The sequence below is a fragment of the Mastacembelus armatus genome, chromosome 11, assembly GCF_900324485.2.
Source record: "Mastacembelus armatus chromosome 11, fMasArm1.2, whole genome shotgun sequence".
Classification (NCBI taxonomy): Eukaryota; Metazoa; Chordata; class Actinopteri; order Synbranchiformes; family Mastacembelidae; genus Mastacembelus; species Mastacembelus armatus.
This window is the reverse complement of record NC_046643.1, coordinates 22,313,253-22,331,983: the sequence shown is the minus strand read 5'-3', so window position 1 is coordinate 22,331,983 and position 18,731 is coordinate 22,313,253. Positions and strand designations below refer to the sequence as shown.

At 45.0% G+C, this 18,731-nt stretch overlaps 2 protein-coding genes across 9 annotated transcripts in view; one reads left to right on the top strand and one right to left on the bottom strand.

Moving 5' to 3' along the window:
* The window catches only part of LOC113126134 (semaphorin-6D-like), a 92,280-nt gene extending 81,174 nt beyond the window's left edge, over positions 1–11,106 (top strand). The window contains exons 21-23 of one of the 2 annotated variants that reach the window (XM_026299984.2): positions 6,005–6,255; positions 7,891–8,022; positions 8,733–11,106. In XM_026299984.2, the coding sequence (XP_026155769.1) occupies positions 6,005–6,255; positions 7,891–8,022; positions 8,733–10,010 (1,661 nt within the window). In that variant the 3' untranslated portion in view covers positions 10,011–11,106. Of the gene's footprint in view, positions 1–6,004; positions 6,256–7,890; positions 8,023–8,720 lie in introns of both variants that reach the window. The other variant, XM_026299983.2, reaches the window with a different exon arrangement.
* On the bottom strand, positions 622–18,680 carry LOC113126154 (zinc finger protein 775-like). 7 transcript variants are annotated; one of them, XM_033325428.1, is made up of 8 exons: positions 18,325–18,680; positions 15,257–17,825; positions 14,471–14,586; positions 13,927–14,030; positions 12,362–12,453; positions 11,259–11,318; positions 7,400–7,524; positions 622–4,169 (listed from the first exon to the last, which is right to left on the bottom strand). In XM_033325428.1, the coding sequence occupies exons 1-2, from the start codon at positions 18,518–18,520 to the stop codon at positions 17,236–17,238; spliced, it is 786 nt and encodes a 261-aa protein (XP_033181319.1). In that variant the 5' UTR covers positions 18,521–18,680; the 3' UTR covers positions 622–4,169; positions 7,400–7,524; positions 11,259–11,318; positions 12,362–12,453; positions 13,927–14,030; positions 14,471–14,586; positions 15,257–17,235. The 7 variants fall into 7 exon arrangements, with proteins under 7 accessions (XP_033181319.1, XP_033181320.1, XP_033181317.1 ...); XM_033325426.1 differs by lacking the exon at positions 622–4,169 and adding an exon at positions 5,813–6,328; XM_033325427.1 differs by lacking the exon at positions 622–4,169 and adding an exon at positions 5,813–6,237.
* Between the last annotated feature and the right edge of the window lie 51 nt (positions 18,681–18,731).

Here is an 18,731-nt window from a genome sequence, read left to right as displayed (position 1 = left end):
GTTTGAGTGTAGAAAACAGGCAAAGACTGGTTTTGTGTTGTGTGTTGAGTCTTTTAGGTCCATGTCTTTACGGTGCCCACCTAACACTGAACGTGCTTCAGTGCAGGAGAGTCCAGCCCGTTTCTTCTGATGCATGTTTGGGCGTCTCTGTCGTGGCTGGAGTCGTCATGTTTTCAGGTTGTCGGTCATGTGACGGTGATATCTCAGGAATGCTTTGAGGGAATTTCTTCAGTTTTGGGGTCTCGTGGTCAGAGGTGCTGTGCATTGAAGAGGCATTCAAGGACAATATGTTAATTCTAGTTTGTTATTATACTGTGACCTTGCCACAGCCCTCAACTTGTTCCTGGTTGGACTTGGACTCAGTGTCGTATGTTCCACCGCTCGTCTGTCTGTGTCCTGGCTCTTGTGTTTTCCTGTCTTTGCCTAAATCGAGACAGACCTAGATTCCTGACCATACCTGTAACGCTAACGCGACCACAGTGATCCTGTTAGTCTGCGCTGTGGCTTACGGCTCAGCTCCGTTGGTTGTTTTTTACAAAATATAAATATGAATGTGAGGAGAGATGGATCATTGCTCCCAGTAGCTGTTTTCGTGCAGAAATAACAAATCAGTCCTTTTAATTACTCGAGCTACAGAACAATGTCGATGAATATGACACGTTTTATTAATGTTGTTTATACAGATATTCTCTGGTTGCACAGTTTAATGCTGCTTCTCACAGGATCAGTTTTATTCAAATGTACTAATTTCATTTATTCACTGAAGTATCTGCTGTTCATAAAAGAACAGAACAGTAAAACACAGTCTGATTGACAGGTGGATTCTGGGAGGTGTAGTGCAGACACACACAGGTGAGGAGCACCTGGGGGCTGAATTAAAATATAAAACCAGTGTGGTGAGGAGGTGGAGAGCAGCAGTTTCCAGTCTGTTGGTTCACCTGCTGCAGAGAAACCGCTTCATTCTTATGCAGCGCGACACAGGGGGGTGTCAGGTGTGTGTGTGTGTGTGTGTGTGTGTGTGTGTGTCAGGTGTGTGTGTGTGTGTGTGTCAGCTGTGAGTTGTCTGACCTTTAAAGTGAATGTGTTACCAGCATTTTCAGTGGCAAAATGGAAAAGTCAAACTTGACAAGGTCTCTTCTTTTTCTTCTCACACACACACACACACACACACACACACCTGACACAGACACACACACACAGACACACACACACTTTAATTTTCATTTCTAACGTTTCTCACTCTCTTTGCCTTAATCCATGTCTGTCATTTCTCTCTCTCCCTCACACTGCTGTCATTTCTGTGCTCGCTCGCCCTCCCCGTTGTTCTCTGCTCACACAGACTGTCACTGGTGTCTGGCTTCATGTGAATACCAATGCATCCTGTGGAGAGCGAGTGGGCGAGAGAGCTGCAGCGACACAGGGGGAGAGAGAGAGAGAGAGAGAGAGCATGCTAATAGGCTGGAAGTTTCTGGAGCTTGGCCTCAGCGTTCGGAGCGGCTGCCTCGGCCTTAAAGCCACAGCTCTCTTTTAGCAAAACGTGTAATGTGCACGTGTGTTGGTGTTTATACATTTATACACATTCATTTCCTGTCTGTCCGTCATGGAAATGGGTCCTCCTCTGGTCTTCCTGAAGTTTCTGCCTTGTTAAAGTGGGTTGCAGGGATTTCCTTACCTTCCTATTCTGATTTTAAAGCCCCTTGAGTCAAACGTATGATTTGTTATACTGAGCTGTCGAAATGTTTGACTTTCCTGTCACATGTTTGCCTGGAGTCTCCCAGAGTGCAGCTGTCTGCACAGGCCACGTTTCACTGGGCTTCACTTGTGGTTGTAAATGCAGCATGTTTGGGATCAGTCTGTTTTATGGGTGTTGCTATTTACACGAGGAGGTCTGAGCTGAAACACAAGTATAGAGGTCCGAGCGGAGACACAAGTAGAGGTCCGAACAGAGATGGAGAGTTGAAGTATCAAGAAACCAGGCTACAGACACAGGTCGAGGAAGCACTGAAGGGAAGGCAGAGCGAGTTTACGAATGCTGTGAGTTTTAGACAGACAGAAAACAGAAAAGTGACAGAAAGTGAGCAGAGACTTCTCCCAGAAGATTTCACCCTCATTCCCAGAAACTTTTAGAGTTCAGACTGACAGCAGAGCGAGAGGAAACTTTCCAACTGACAGGGCAGAGAGGGAGACAAAGAGACAGGGCAGACAATGAAACATTTCCACGTCGGGCTGTAATTAGCATAATATTTTTCTCTGTGCGTCTCCATCATCCTATTTATAACTGTCAGAGTGAAGGACAGAGATGAAAGGGTGGAAATAACGAACATGAAATGGTGTCTGTTAAACACGGGGGGATGAGTGTGTGCGAGTGTTAATCCTGACTGGACGTGTAATGACTGCTCGCTCTGTTTCAACAGTATTTTGCATAAAAGGCAAATTTGTTTCTTGGTGTCTCGTATCAAAGCGAAGCCTCAGGGTGATGTCGGCTTTGAGGTTAGAGACGGTTGCCAGTTCGAGTCCCGAGCCAGGCGGGAGCAGGGAATAAAACCCCCAGATGGGCAGCAGCACAAGGCATGAAATTAGCTTTTTGTTTTTGGGGGTATTTTTGGCCCTTTGATCAGGATTTCAGGGACATGCTGCTCCTTCTGAGCAATTTAAATGAATTATGAAATAATAACCGGGAGTTTGAAGGCCCTTAAAGTGCAACTGTACCCAAATATACATCCTTGTTACTGTTAGATCCCTGGACTCATGGGTAAGGAAGTCTGATTCTCAGCTCTTTCCCCATACTTTAATTTGCGTAGTCCAGTGTTGCGATACATCATCACAGCGTTCACAGCTTTTCTACAGGGCCAATCAGGACAATTGTTGGCCAATCAGGCACCTTCCTGGTGGATGACTTTGTGTTTCTGCTGTTGACCTTGAGATTGTTACGACCAAAGATAGAACAGTTCGCAGAACTTTCCAGAGTTCTGCCGTGGTTTGGAGCCTGAGAAGATTTTATCATATAAATCTGCGGTGTATGTGAAGTGTTTCCTCAGTTTGAGCTCTGGGTTTGGTCTCCACCACCTCCTGAGGGACATCTCTGGCTTTTTAGCTGCAGTTTGCTGCAGAGCGGGGAATTACACACAATGACAACACATTGGTACCACCGAGGTTGGCAGTACCGTATCAAGAGGACACGTTAGAAAAAGCAAGGACAGCAGTTTTGGCACTAGCTGAAAAAATAAAATTTGAACTTCCCCTGGTTTTCCCAGAACATTCCTTCTGTCTGTCAGTGGTGAGAAACATGTTGTAAAGTGCTGTGAGTGTCAGCAGGTAAATCCACCTGTCAGTCGGAGGTCTGGGCGGCTGCCAGCTGAGACTGTGTTGCTCTGAATATGAAGCAGGTGGTGGTAATGAAAACTGCTCCTCTGGTGCTCAGTCAAACCTCCGGGTTAAAGCAGAGGTGAACCCAAACAAAAGCTACCTGAAAGTTACAGCTTTCATCTGTTAAAGTGGTTAATCACAGACGACCCGCAGCGTGAGTCAGCACCGACTGCAGGGCTGTCAGGGGGAAGATATACAGCTGTGGCTTCAGCAAACGCCAGCGACACCTGGAAGACCTGCTAAACCATAAACTCAGGGTTCAAAATCTAAATCATCACTGTTCTGTTACTCTTGGTCTTGGTGGTGAATTTAAAAGATGCTGAGGCTGACAGGAAGGTTGTTTTCCAAACCTAATATCAGCTACAGAACTTCATCTAAGACTGAAATGATCAATGCCTTTCTAAAATCTGGACACACACAAGCAGCGTTTGTGTATCCAAGTAATGATTAGTGCAGTGTGTGTGTGTGTGTGTGTGTGTGTGTGTGTGTGTGTGTGTGTGTGTGTGCGTGCGCACGCTGACTCAGTGTCTGAGCCTTTGATGTGTCTGGACCTGATGACATGAACACTAAACTCTTTCATCTGTTCTCTCCTTCCTCCTGTTCTCCCCATTCTTTTGTCAAACCTCTTTTCTCCTCTCTCCCTCAAATCCAATCACTCGTCCTCTTCCTTTCTTCTCATCTTCCTCTCTCCTCCATCGCCCTGTTTACTCACCTGTGAACCACAGCTTTCTCATTAGGTCCAATCCTCGTCTCTGTCTCTCACTTTCTTTCTTCCTCTCCTTCTCCACTCTTTGGCCTCATTCCTTTGAGCAAACAAAACACCATCAGTTATGACATCATGAAATTCACTGTTTCCATCTATTAATTCCATATTTTCTGGATCATTGTTTTGGATGTAAATTAGTGTCAGAAAAGTTTTAGTATATTTTTTCAGAAGAAAAGTCTTAGCAGAGTCAGAAAAACATGTTAGTATAGTATTTCATAATAAAAGTCTTAGTGTCAGAGAAAATATATATTTCAAAAAGTCTTAGTATAGATTGTCAGAAAAAAACATTAGTATATTATTTCAGAAGAAAAGTCTTAGTATACATTGTCAGAATAAAATATTAGTATACTATTTCATAATAAAAGTCTTTGTGTCAGAAGAAAACGTATATTTCAGCAGAAGTCTTAGTGTAGAATGTCAGAAAAAATGTAATTATTTCAAAATAAAAGTCTTAGAAGAAAAGTCTTAGTATACATTATCAATAAAATATTAGTATACTATTTCATAATAAAAGTCTTAGAATAGTGTCAAAAGAATGTTAGTATATTTTTTCAGAAGTCTTAGTATAGTGTCAAAGAAAATATATTTCAGAAAGTCTTCATATATTATCAGAAAAAAATATATTTCAGCAGAGGTTTTAGTATAGTGTCAGAAAAAAACGTTAGTATATTATTTCAGAAGAAAAGTCTTAGTATACGGTGAGAATAAAATATTAGTATACTATTTCATAATAAAAGTCTTAGTGTCAGACAAAAATGTATATTTCAAAAGAGGTCTAGAAGTATAGATTGTCAGAAAAAATTGTATTTATTTCAGAAGAAAAGTCTTAGTATACATTATCAATAAAATATTAGTATACTATTTCATAATAAAAGTCTTAGTGTCAGGAAAAAAATGTATATTTTAAAAGAAGTCTAGAAGTATAGATTGTCAGAAAAAAATGGTAATTATTTCAGATGAAAAGCCAGTACTGTCAGAAAAAAAATATTAGTATATTTTTTTCAGAAGAAAAGTCTTAATATATACATTGTAGTAATACATTGTCAGAAAAAAAGTTAGTATACCATTTCAAAAGAAAAATTAGTATAGATTTTCAGTTTTCAATTTCATAAGTCTTGGGATAGTGTCAAAGAAATAGTATATTTAGGGAAAAAAAGTTTTCATATAGTAGAAAAAATTTATATTATTTCAGAAGAAGTCTTAGTATAGTGTCAGAAAAAATATAGTATTTCATAAGAAAAATTAGATTTTCAGAAAGAAATCTTAGTATAATACATCAGTAGAAAAGTCTCAGTATAGTGTCAGAAAAAATGACTATATTTCAGAAAAAAAGTCCTAGTATCGTATCAGAAAAAACTGTATATTATTTCAGAAGAAAAGTCTTAGTATACTATCAGAAAAAAAATATTTCAAAAGAAATGTTTTAGTACTGTATAGTGTCAAAAAAAAATTGTATATTTCTGTTTCAGAAGTCTTGGGATAGTGTCAAAGAAATTATAAACTTTAAAAAAAATGTATCGTATAGTGTCAGAAAAAATTTATATTAATTCAGAAGTCTTAGTATAGTATCAGAAAAAAATGTGTATATCAGAAGAAAAGTCTTAGTATGTTAGAAGAAAAGTTACTTTACAGGATAATGAATCCATCCTCATACACTGAAAACAAAGGCTCCTTTCTCTTTTGCTTTTAAATTTTTATTATATTTCCCAGCATCTGTCATACTTTTTAAAATAACACTGTTGGACATATACTGTTTATTTCCTCTATTTGTCTTCTACCAGGATGTAGAACTTTCAAATTAATAGTTAAAATGATCGAAGAATATTGGTGGCAACATTAAATAACCCTTCATCCTGCTCCTGTGCCTCGCAGGTGTTCGTCGTCTCCCTGAGATGGACCAGCGTGCCGCTGCTAACGTCCACTACACCCTGCTCATCGCCTGCGTGCTGGTGGCCTTCTTTCTGGGCGCCATCTTGTCCGGGTTCCTGGTGTCGTGTTACTGCAGCCGCAGTGCCGCTCACCGGGCTCGGCGGCTGGGGAAAGACCCTGAGGCGTCGCTGCCTCACGCCCTCTCCCTGCGGTCCCTGGCCAAGCTTAACGGACTGCTGGATGGACAACCCAAGGTAGGTGGGGTTGGACGGGGTCATGTGTGAACTGAGACAGGTTCCTATGTTGTACTGGTACATATCTGAACATCTGGCAACCAGGAACATTCAGCCATTCAAAAAAAACATCTCCCTCACAGCCTCTCAAAATGTTGTTTGAACAGTGAAGACTCATTTTGTTGAATTCACACACAAAAAGGCAGAACAGGTCTCACAGGCAATCTGAGAAATTACTCTGCAGTTTGTTGATATTTGTAAATTAACAGGCCTCTGAAAATACAGACTGGGCTGAGAATCTTTAGGAAAAAAAGCCTTTAAGCTTTTGCAAATTTACCTTCCACAGGGGCAGTTGTTGCTTTCACTTTCAGTTTGCTATGAATTAAATACATTTTCACTCAGGGGTGAACTGTGCCGTTATACTGACCAGATCACATACAGTACTGTGCAAAAGTGTTGGGGTCAGACCACCTGCTGCAGGACTCCTGCTTCTTCTTGCCTCTGAAGACAGTTCTACATGAACTCCAGTGGGTTCTTTATGGACTTGTCCTGTACAGTGAACCTGGGATCTAAAGTGCCTAAGACTTCTGCACAGCACTGTAAAACTAAACAACATGCAACTAATATAAAATGACAAAAATCCAAATATAGAAACTAAAATATACAGTTTGCATTGACAGTAGAGAAACGTCTGCATGAACAGTCTCTCATATCTGCAGCATTTGTCTGATTGTTTGTCTGAGCAGACAAAAACAAAATCATGTAGTCACAGAAACATACGTGTGTCCAGTAGCTTGGAAAACCACAGTGTAATATTGATTCTTTGTACTTTGCACAGATTAAAGTTATATCATAAACTTTGGTCACAAATGAGCTTCAGCACAAGCTCAGGGCAGATGTTTATACCCATGGAATGACTTTTTGAAACAGACATTTTGTGACAGCTACAATTATCTTTATATCAGAAACCTTCTCCTGAGAGTTAAACCCTAAACAGATTATACATATTATACCAAACGATATCATCTGTTTCGGGTGAACTATCAGGAGTGGTTTTCTGAGAGAAAAATAGAAAAGCAGCGTATGGAAATGTGTGTGCTGCCGTGGTATGTTGTCATTAAAAGCACAGATTCATCTGGTAGAAAATAAATAACCTCTGCCTTACTTCAGCCACATCTGCTGCAGATTTAGCAGGTTTTGTTGTCGAAGAACGAGGCGAGAAGCAGCGACATAATCAGCTGAATTTCGAGCAGCAGTGTTAATATTCATCCTCACCTCCTCCTCATCGCCCTGGGGAAGACATAATAAGTTAATAGCCTCACTTCCGTCTTTTATTCAGCTTTAATACATTCGACTGTTTCATTATAAACTCCATCTTTCTCCAAGTGTCCTTGAGCAAGAAACTGAATCTGTGAGTTTCCCATTGAACCCTGACGTCCTCCAGAAATGTAGATTTATACGAGTTCCTGTGTGCAGTAAAATTAAAAAGCAGCCCGGAATCCCCAGTGAAGGTTTATCTGCCATCATTTTCTTCTTAAAAGGTTCAAACTAACAAAACCTGTCAACGCATTTGTTCAAACCTCTTCTGCACAGATGCAGAAAAGAGAAACCAAGAGCGCTCTTATCCCTCTTCTTCTTTGTTTTGTCTTCACTCAGGAGGACAAGCTCGACATGTCCACGCCGAAGATGTACAGCTCCTTTATCCCCAACGGTCGGGCCTCACCTCACCTCCACACGCCCGGACACCAGGGCCTGCCTCTGGGAGACCCCGAGCTCAGCCTGTCTCAGGTAGGACATTGGCTCATGGACATGGGTCCTGTTAAACACCTTTATTAAAATGAGAGTAGCATCTGTGCATCAGGACACAGTTAGCTTAGCACAGAGACAAAGGGAAGCAACCGGTCTGGCTCTAGCCCTGAGACACTGTACTTAGACACTTTGGAGACTTTGACCTAAATGCTAACACATTAGCAACATCATTTTTATCAAACCAGTCTCAATGCTAAGCTAAGCTAACCATGTCCTGACTGCTCTGTTCTATGTGTTGTTCAGAAACAAAGACAGATCCACCAGTGACACATGTTTCAGAGCTGGAACTGAAGGCAACTGTGCAGAGAGAGCGGCTGATTGTAGCATGGAGAGCTAGGAGACTGTAAACACAGCACAGACCTCTCATGCACATCTGACCTCAATCCCAGGTCTCAACACAGAAACATGTCTCTCAGTGCAGCGGTGTGTGCGTGCGTGCGTGCGTGCGTGCGCGTGTGTGTGTGTCCGCGTGTGCGAGATGATTTTTAATTGTTTCTGAATGATGCAGGTCAACAATCTGACCGACAAGCCAGTCCAGGCTGGTCCTAGTCCCTGTGTGGGGACAGATGCTTTAGGGCCCAGACATGAGAGGGACATCTGAGCATCATTATAGTTCATAACAGTAAGATGTTGACCTCTGTGAGTTGTTTAAACCCATGGGTCTAACCTCTGTGTAGTCTCTGTCCCAGGGGGATGGGGAGCTGTCCGGCCTGCCCACACCTGACTCCACCCCAGAGCTGCCCATCAAGAACATGAAGGCCCTACGGCACCATCAGTATGAGAAGAATCAGAACTGCAACAACACCAAGGAAGGGAACCCCAAATCTGGCCCCAGCTGCTCCGGATCCAGTCTGGGCTTCATGGCTGTTGTTGGGAACTCTTTGACCCAGCAGCCATTTCCCTTCTCACATCACCATGGCAACAGTTTGAGCAATGGATCCGTCCACGGAGCGGGTGCATCTTCGACTTCGCTGCACCTCCCTGAGGAGAGGAAGACCTCGAATGATGAGCGAGCACCTGCAGGCGGAGGTGCTGGAGGTGGAGGAGTCCCACATCATCACCACTCGCAGCAGTCCCTCCCCCAGACAGTAGTGGACGTGTCAGCGTTGGACGAGCTGCTGAAACACATCCACGAGGTCAGTGCTTCAGGCACCGGAGGCATCAAAGTCCTCACCTCCACCTCCTCATCCTCACTGTTCCCCGGACCGTCTTCATCCAGCTCTGGGCATCATCATAATCACCATCACCATCCCAGTCACCACGGCCAAACTCGTACCCACCACTACAACCCCAGCCATCACCATAGCAACCACCACAACAATAACAGCAGTCATCAGCAGCAGCAGCAGCAGATCCCTGAGACAGAATCCACTCCATATTACAGCACCTCCACGCTACCAAGGGACGGCCTCCCCAAGCGCCTGGACGCACCTCCTCCAAACTCCACCTCATCCTCCTCGTCCTCCTCTTCATCCTCCAACAACCCCACCTCCTCCACCTCCGTCCCTTCCTCCTCCTCTTCCTCCTCGTCAACTCCGCTACAGCAGCAGGTGATTCCGGAGAGACCTGGAGTAAGCGGCGTCCAAGTGACACGCCACCACTCCCAGCGCCACTCCCTCATCAAGATGGGCAGTGGGGGCGGTGCTGTGCCTCGCCACCACAGCTTCAACCAACGAGGAGCACAGCATGCGCACTTCCTAGCCAGGATGAACACCAACAGCAGCAGCAACGGCCCACCGAGCGCGGGGACGGACGCGAACACCAGTACCAACAGTGAGAGCCAGCGGCCGACGATCGCCAACGCCTGCCTGACGCGGCAGCACAGTTACAGCGAAGGGCCTCATGTGCAGCGGGCGGCAATCATCCGCAGAACGGCGTCGCTCAAACCCCAAGTCCCGCCAAAACCACTGTTCCTGCCAAATACAGCAACGTCACCGGTAGCAGAGGCAGGAAAATACAACTACTGAGACAGGAGGAGGAGGTGGCGCCACTGCGACACGGCTGCGACAGTCTTCGCCAAGTCCAGCACTCCGAAATGCCTGCAAGGCTGTGAGAAATGACAAAATGAGAGCATTGATGGGAGTGAGACACAAAGAGAGCTCAGAGCTTTTTGTCCCCGTCACTCGTCATTACAGCCCTTCACACGTGGTTATTTTCCTGCTGCTGAGTCTCGGCCGCTCACTGTAGCGCCCCGGACAGACACGCCGAGGGTCGACAAACAAACCAGCTCCGTGACTCATCCCCCCTCACGACAGACTGCGGATCAAAAGCAGCTCAGCTGAGTGTGAGAAACATTCCACAAGCAGGACGAAGGATGTTAATGATTCAAAAGGAGTCCCCAAGGCTCGAGGTGGCCTGAAAAAGTCTTGATTAAAGCAGTTTTCATATGAGCGCTTTGATCTAATGTCCCTAGTTGTTGCACCTTGGCACAGGGCCTGGATTTCATTTGCAAAGATTCAAAAGAAAGTCGGGAATTGGACCTGATGTAAAATGAATCTGGGACTGGTGAATAAATAGTTTCTTTCCGTGGGAGAAATCAGACAAAAATTATATAATGTCAGAAATACCCAGAGGGTAATTCCTGTTTGGCCCCCTGTAGCTGCTCTGGAACCATTTTCCAAACTGAAGGGAGCGAGGTTTAGTTTGACACCGACAGGACGTTCAAGAGATGGAGATTTTTCTTACCAACACTTATGTTTCATGAGCTGTGGGGATTAGAGCTAAATGTTAGCAGCCACCCGACAGCACCCACAAACCACATGAATGTTTCTTTTCTTTCCACACTGCTATGAAAAGCAAACGGCACCAATGGAGCTGTAGCTACGGAGCCCAGCAGGTGATCGGTGGGAGATTTTCTTATCAAATTCATGCACTCAATCCACTTAATACTCCCCCACTCAGTCATTTGTGTGTTAAAATGACTTAATTGATTCTCTTGAATTAATAATTACCCTCAAATGACTTAATTTGCCCCCTGCTTTCTGTCTTTATCCACGAAGCACTCAAAAACCTCAGAGTGGAATTTAATGACAGCTGCAGAAGATATGTTTTTTTGGGTTTTTTTTTTTTTTTTTTTTTTTTTTTTTTAAAAATCAGCGACGTTTTCTCATCACCTGCTCGGCACCGTAGCTTTGACTGGCGTTAACAGCTGCACGACAGGTGGAGAACACGGAGAACTGGAAAAGACACAGAATGAAAAGTAAACAGACCCTCACCTCCAGTGCAGTGGTTCCAGGGTGTCGGGTCATCAAGGCCCGGTGGTCCTGAACATTTCACTGAAAGGAAACAGCTTCATTAACTGAAGAACGTGTCAGAAATAAGGTGTTAGCATGCTAACAGTTGCTAATTAGGGCTAAAGTACAAGTGTAAATTCCAGCAGCTCATAAAGTCAATTACCGGACTCATTAAATTCAACCTCAGAGGTTAAAGGATTAGTACAGTGAGTTTGTACCAGAGCTGAAAACAATTATCAGATTCATTAATGGGCAAAAAAATGAATCAGCACTTATTGTGTTAATTGGTTTTGATTAGCACAATAATATTTATCACTTTCAGGCAGATATATATGATCTAAACCTGTGGCTGGCTGACAGAAAGAAAAACGGACAGCTGCTCAACTTTCTATTCCTGAATAATCCACAAACCCTGTGAACAGATAAAACCAAAGCTATGTGCAGGGGTAGGAACCACGATGGGAGAGTCAGAAAATATAATTCAGCTCAGACTTTTCATTCGGTCTATGTTTCCTCATGCTCTAAAATTAGCCGCCTGTGAATGGACTTCCTGTTGACTTTGGCCTCCCTGGGTTTATCGGGTCAAGAACACTTAATTCTGAGTCTGTTTCTCCTGTTCGAGCCTGCAGCTGACAGAAGACCAAGCAGCCCAACGGGCAACATGCCGAGGCAACAGATGAGCAATACTGCCAGCAACAGCAATAAACGTCGGAGACTTATAATAATCCCTGTAAATAAATCAATACGCTGCATGGATAAACAGCTGACAGGACTTGACTGTCAGTGTTGCCTCAACATGTTGCAGTTTGGTAAAGTCTGAAAACATCTGGACGGTGACTGTGTCATTTTAGATTTAACGTTTTGATGGTCAACATTAAAAAACTGCAGATTCTGGAGCCTGAATGCATCACAGACACACACTGTCCTCTCTCAGCTGTCGCCAGGTCCGATCCGTAAAGAACCAAACTGTTTTAGCTGCTATATTACTGCGGACCATACGCCAGCACCTACAGTCGGGACTGGTTCAGGTTTCTAATCTGTGCAAAAACCAACAGCAAACCCTCCTCAGCCAGTGAAGTACTCACCTTTCCTCGGACAGTCCAGGTTGTGTTATTGTGCTGGAAAGCAGCTGGTGGTGTGTTCAGAGAAGCTCCGACATCTCAGACTTCATACCAGCCTACAAAGCAGAACACAATAAGAAACCTGGAAGTCGAAGACATACCACGGATAATAATGTCAGTTTTATGACTCAAACTGTTTCTGCACATACATGGAATAAAATGGTTTTTTTTTTTTTTTTTCAATCTTGGGGGATGATTGATGTTTTCTAAAAAACGTAGTTAGCCACATGTTAGCTGGAGCCAAACAGCTGAGAGAGAAACACATTAACAAAGGAGCCGAAATGATCAGTCCAAACAGCAGCGGACTGTCGACACCAGCAGGTTCAGCTGGAAATACCATTTTGGTGCATGTTGTAATATGGTTGCAGTGGATGAATTGATTCCAGAACCTGTTTTTGCATGATGCCTGACATATCTAAAGTTATTACAACATGCAGGAAAAGGTTATCTTCAGTCAAAAGTAAGACCAACTGTTTGGCCTGAAGACATTTCAGTCAGGTTTTAGACTTTCTACATTTTGTTCTGGTCCCCAAACTTCTCTTTGCCAATGTGCTCTACAGTATGAAGGATCCATCACACACACACTGCTAAAGCAAAAAACCCAAATTAAACAAATGCATTGTTCTCTAATGGTCTGCAGTAATGTCGCCTCAAAGTTTCTTCCTCTCAACCTTCTGCCTCAGTCTTCCTCAGCCATCATCATGTGACCCAGCTGCTGGGGAAGACTGGCTGAAAGCTTCAGGAAAACTCACGTCTCTTTTTGATCTGTTTTAATCCTTTTCTAATTAAAGGCTGCAACACCAAACAGACCCGTCCGATCCTGGAGATAAAACTTAAACTTCTGAAGTATTAACTCCCAGGTAATGTGTACAATCAATAAACAGCAGCTGGTTTGTCAATAAACTTCTGTCAGTTCCAGTTTCAGCGTCTGCCTGGTTCCCAGCAGCCAGTTCCAGGTTTATCTGACGGACTCAGCTGGCCGGACACGGACGAAGCAATAAATAAGCCGTGGTGGTTCTGCTGCAGAGTCGGAGCGGAGCACCGGGCTCTGCAGCAGATGATGCAACTCTGAGTCTGCATTCCCAAACCAGACTGTGTGATCGTTTTGTTCAGATTTAATAAAAGAGACAAAGCAGCGATTTGATATTGATTCCTACGTAAAAAGGGGCTGGTGTTACATCATCCGCTTTCATCTCCAACCCAACTCTCGTCTGACTCCGAACCGTTTGATCGTTAGATTAGTGCTGTTCTGGTCACTGGGAAGAGGCTGCCTGCATGAATCAAAGTCTAAATTAGCGAGAACAGCAAAACTGATCTCCAGCTCTCTGGGGCACGTTTGATAGTTTCTCTAGCATCTACAGAGGAACAAGGCCGGAGCCTAACAGGAAGGTTGGTTCTGATCCTGTGCAAATCAAAGACGTGTACCGCTGGTTCTGAAACTTTCACATTACTGCCGACCAGTTTTAGAGGCTTCAACTTGCTGCTTACAGACAAACACTAGTTGTCCTTATTTTCTACATGAAGCTCACCTTACTGGGAGCAGCCATTTGGATCTGGATGGTGCATTCAAGAACTCCCTGAACTCGGAGGAGCAGCAGTCACCTGCAGAAACACATTCATCCAGAAGTGTTTCCTGAAAATTAAAACATGATTTTGTTAAAACAGTGTCAATTTTCTACAAGTTGATTTTCTGTGAAGTCAAATCATGACTGTTGGAAACTGTCGGTCAGACCGAAACAATCACCTGAAGGTTTAAAACAAGAACAAAAACAACTGTTTCTCTACCGTTTCATCAACCAATCAACACATAACTTCATGCAGCTCTGAGATAATTGTGCTGAGCGATCGAGGGTCCCACCAAAATCGGCCTTAACCCTTTCAAATACCAAAAACTGGACCAACTTTAGAAGCAGTTCCTGTCTAAATCAAAAACCTGCCAATTTTAGAGTAAGTTGTATTCTTGTATGAACTCTTCTCCATAAGAGACTTTGTGGGGACATTTTCCTGAGTTACATATCAACCAGTTCATAGAGAACGTGTCCAAAACCTCCGGTAACAAGAGAATTTACATACCAGCCCTACAACAGGTCAGTGGTGCTGTAAAGAAAAGGGAACTGGCAGTTTGCTGGTTCCGACATGTCCCCGTTTGGTCCTTTGAGCGGCTCCATACGTCTCAGCAGGGTTGTCACCTTCACAGCAGAGACACACAGAGAGTGAATGAATTAAAGGGACTTCCAGGTCAGTATTTTCACCTGCTGTACCCACAGCATCAGCCCCTTTCAAAACGCTTTGACATTCAAATCTAAGCCTGGTCGGGTCCAGCAAAGGACAGAAACCTAAATCTGAGAAACAAAACCAACTACAGTCCCTTCATATAGTCACAAAGGAACAAGAATCTCCATCTGCAATGAACAGAAACTGTCGACATGTTAATTTCTGTCTGCCTTTTCGATGATGCGTACGAATGTTCTCAGTGGGTGCTGCTACAGGCGCTGCAGAAAACAAACCATGGCTCGTTTTATAAAAGGGGTTTTGTATGAGGATGCACTTGTAACCTTGAAAATACATTTGTTTTTTCCATTTAGTGGTTCTCGGTTCCCGTCCTCTAAACGTGCTCTCTGAGAGCGGGAACCGAGAGACACTGTCACTGACGGAGCCACAGCACCACCTGCTGGGCCACACCACAACCACAATGCTATAATGTCAAATGCTATTACGTTTACTGCTGTTACTTAACATGACTGTGTAAATAAAGGCTATTGTGGAATATTACCTTCTGTGGGCTTTTATTGTGAAGTAATGACTGGTAAACAGGAAATAAAGCAGCAACAGACCAAAACAACCAAAAGCCATACTCACCTAGGTGGACAGACCTGATCTTTGGGGTGGGGTGGGGGGGGATCCACAGGCCCTTGTGAACCTCGATGCTCTGAATACAATCCAAGAGTCTGTTTCAGGAGAATGCGGAGCCACTTCCAAGACTTTTGGGAACTTCCTGAGTCACACGATTGTTTTAGGATTCACATTGTGGGTTTTTGAGGTGTTCAGGGTGTTTCTAAAGTCCTTTAGAGGAACCTGCTTACAGACAAACACTAGCTGTCCTTATTTTCTTCATGAAGCTCACATTACTGGGAGCAGCCATGCAACAGTCTGCCCATTTGGATCATGGTGGTGCATTCAAGAACTCCCTGAATTTGGAGGAGTCACTGTCACCTGTAGAAACACATTGTTCCAAAAGACAGCAAGACATTCATCCAAACCTGATGACTGTTTCCTGAAAACTGAAACATGGTTCTGTTTAATAACAACGGTGTCAACTTTCTACAAGTTGAATCATTACTCTTAGATCTATGTGTCCTGAAGGCGTATCAAGGGTCATCGAGGGGTTTCCACAAGCTCCAACTAAAACCAGCCATGTTACACTGAATAAAATCATTTACTGAGGGGAGTCCACGTATCCTTGGGTCGGGGGTTCCACTGGTCTTCATGCATCCTCCTGCTTGGAGGAATAATTGGGGTTTTCAGGGATCTACATGGGTCTGAAGTAAATACATTCCAGGAATCAGAGGGACTCCCTGTATCTTTAAAGAGGCTCCAGAGTCCTTGATGTCATTACAGGAGTCACTGATGGGGTTTCAGTCTTAGTTTTAAAGGGGTTTATGGTCACATAATGATGGTTTCCTGAAACGTGCCCTTGATGATGCTCCACTGCCCGGTTCTGCTGGAGGTTTTTTCTTCCATTAAAAGGAGTTTTTCCTCTCCACTGTCACCAAGTGCTGCTCATAAGGGAATTGTTGGGTTTTTAGTTTTAGTTTTTGTAAAGTGCCTTGAGATGATTTGTATTGTGCTTCGGCGCTATACAAATAAAATTGAAATTGAAATTGAAGGAGATCTGTGAAGGGGACTCAAGTGTTCACATGGGGAACACCAGACTCACTTATTTAAATGGGCTCAGGCAGCAGGGTTTAATATAATGTCAATCAGGGACAGATTACGTCACTGAAACTGAACTTTGCTGCCAGATCTGGACTTTGTCAGCGAGGGCGTCTACAGACGGGGTCATGCTGCCACCTGCTGGTGAAACATAAGCAGGTCAGGTTTCTTTAGTTCACACAATCACAAAGTTTAGTTCCTGCTTTTACTTTGACAATCGCTTTTTATTAACTTTTCAAATCCTCTAAAAAAAGTTTCCAGTGAAGAGGGAAGAGTCTGGATCAATGGGGTCTGAGTGGAACTGATCAGACAGCTGTTAAAATCTCCAACAGAGACAGAAGTTGGACTGAAGGAGAGAAAATCAATCAATAACCAAACGATCGATTTACTTTTCTAAGCAAAGATGAGGAGTTGATGCTCTCCTGTAATATTTTCAGATTCTGCTGTGACAGGAAGTTTCCACATCGACTCTCTGAAGGTGCAGTTCAGTCCGGCCCCAATGGACGATGGGAAAATGAGTTTATTGTTTTATGTTTAGAACAACATGTCAACAAAGCTGATTGCTGCCTCGAGACTGTTTCATAAAAATAAGAACATTGTTCTGCATCAGCCAAATATTAACGTCTATTAAAATACTTCACATGTAAAAGCGTCTGTGCCTCATCATGGTCCGTGTCCATGTTACTTCCTGTCTGACCACAGAACAGTAACTGGGTTTTCACACCGACTGATGTTGTGACTGGTCGAATCAGTACCGAACATCAGAAACTGATCTGAGACCGGATACATGAAACATTCGCTGCACATGAGAAGCAAATGTCTCTACGACAGGAAATAAATGTCACCTGTGGCTGAGGGGAACCAACGGGGCACCCTGGAGTCCCGGTTCTCCGCCTCCCGCAGCCTCAGCTCTGCTGCGGTTTCTGGCCCGCGTGTGTGCGGATGTGCCGCTTGTAGTTGGAGTTGTCGCTGAACCTGCGGCCGCACTCGTCGCAGCAGTACGGCTTCTCGCCCGTGTGGATCCTCAGGTGTTTCTGGTACCCGTCGAACCGCGTGAGTCTCTTCCCGCAAATGTCACACGTGTACGACTTGTCCGTTTTGGTTTCCACCTTGCGATGCACCTGTGCGTGGTTGGCCCAGTGGCCGCGCTGAGCGAACGTCCGGCCGCAGATGGCGCAGACGTACGGGGAGTCCGGCTCGGACAGCGAGGCTTCCAGCTCCGCGCTCTGGGCCTGGTTGTTACCTGAGTCTTCGTCGTCAGGGTCGGGACAGGTCTGCTGGACTGAGGGGCCCAGCTGGGGATCGAGCACCGTGTCCTGCAGGTCCTGGGTCGGGAACTTCTCCTGCACGTTTGTTTCGGCGAACAGGACGAACTTGGCGTCGCTCTGATCCATCCGCGTGTCCTCCTGAGGGACCGCCCATGCGTCCTCCTCCTCCTTTTTGATGTGAGCTGGTCTGGCTTCGTCCGGACCACAGCTCCACGGACAGGACCCTGCTGGGAGCAGAGAGGGGTCAGGACACACGATCAGATTGGGTTTGAAAGGTAGAAACAAAACAGAACAGAAAGGAAATGACTGACAGAGTCCATGGGTCAGTTTCTATGATCCAGCTCTACTGACGAGGAGCTGATGACAGACCATCACTGACTGGACAGACTGAAGGGTCGAAGAACACACAGATCTACAGACTCACAGACCTACACACTCACAGACCTACACACTCACAGACCTACAGACACACAGACCTACAGTCTCACAGACCTACACACTCACAGACCTAACCCTCCCAGCCGCAGCCAATCGGTTAAACCGGGTCCAGTTAAACTGGAACAGCTGCTGTGCCGAGGCCTGTTTCCCCGGGACACCCGCACCCTGACCCCGTCCGGGGAGCGGGCACCGTGGCAGACCCGACCTGGGGGGGCAGGCTTCGACACAGCAGCCGACAGAGAGCCGTCTCCCCCCGCTGCCCGCCCGGACCGGCACTGAAACACCAACCTGCGCCGCCCTGCAGGGAGACCTGCGGCGTCCGGGACAGGTCCAGCAGGCGACGCTGGCGGTCGATCTCCAGCTTGGAGCGGGAGATCTCCTCCTCGTACTCGGCTATGGTCCTCCCGAACACCCCGAAGATCTCCTCTGCGGCCGCGGTGAGCCGCTGGTTGATCAGGACCCGCAGCATCTCGATCTTAGACATGTCGGTGGACTGGGGGGGACGCGGTGTCTTCTGTCCGGGCGTCGTGGTCGGTTGTTTACTAGCTACGCTTCCTGGTGAATATTTGTGCGCATGAGCAGTACGACTTTAACTATACCCACAGCGCCGCCCGCTGGACAGGAGGAATAACGACACGTTCAACTCTGCCCAGGTGAGTTTAACTTAACACAAACATTAACGCTGCTTCATTAAA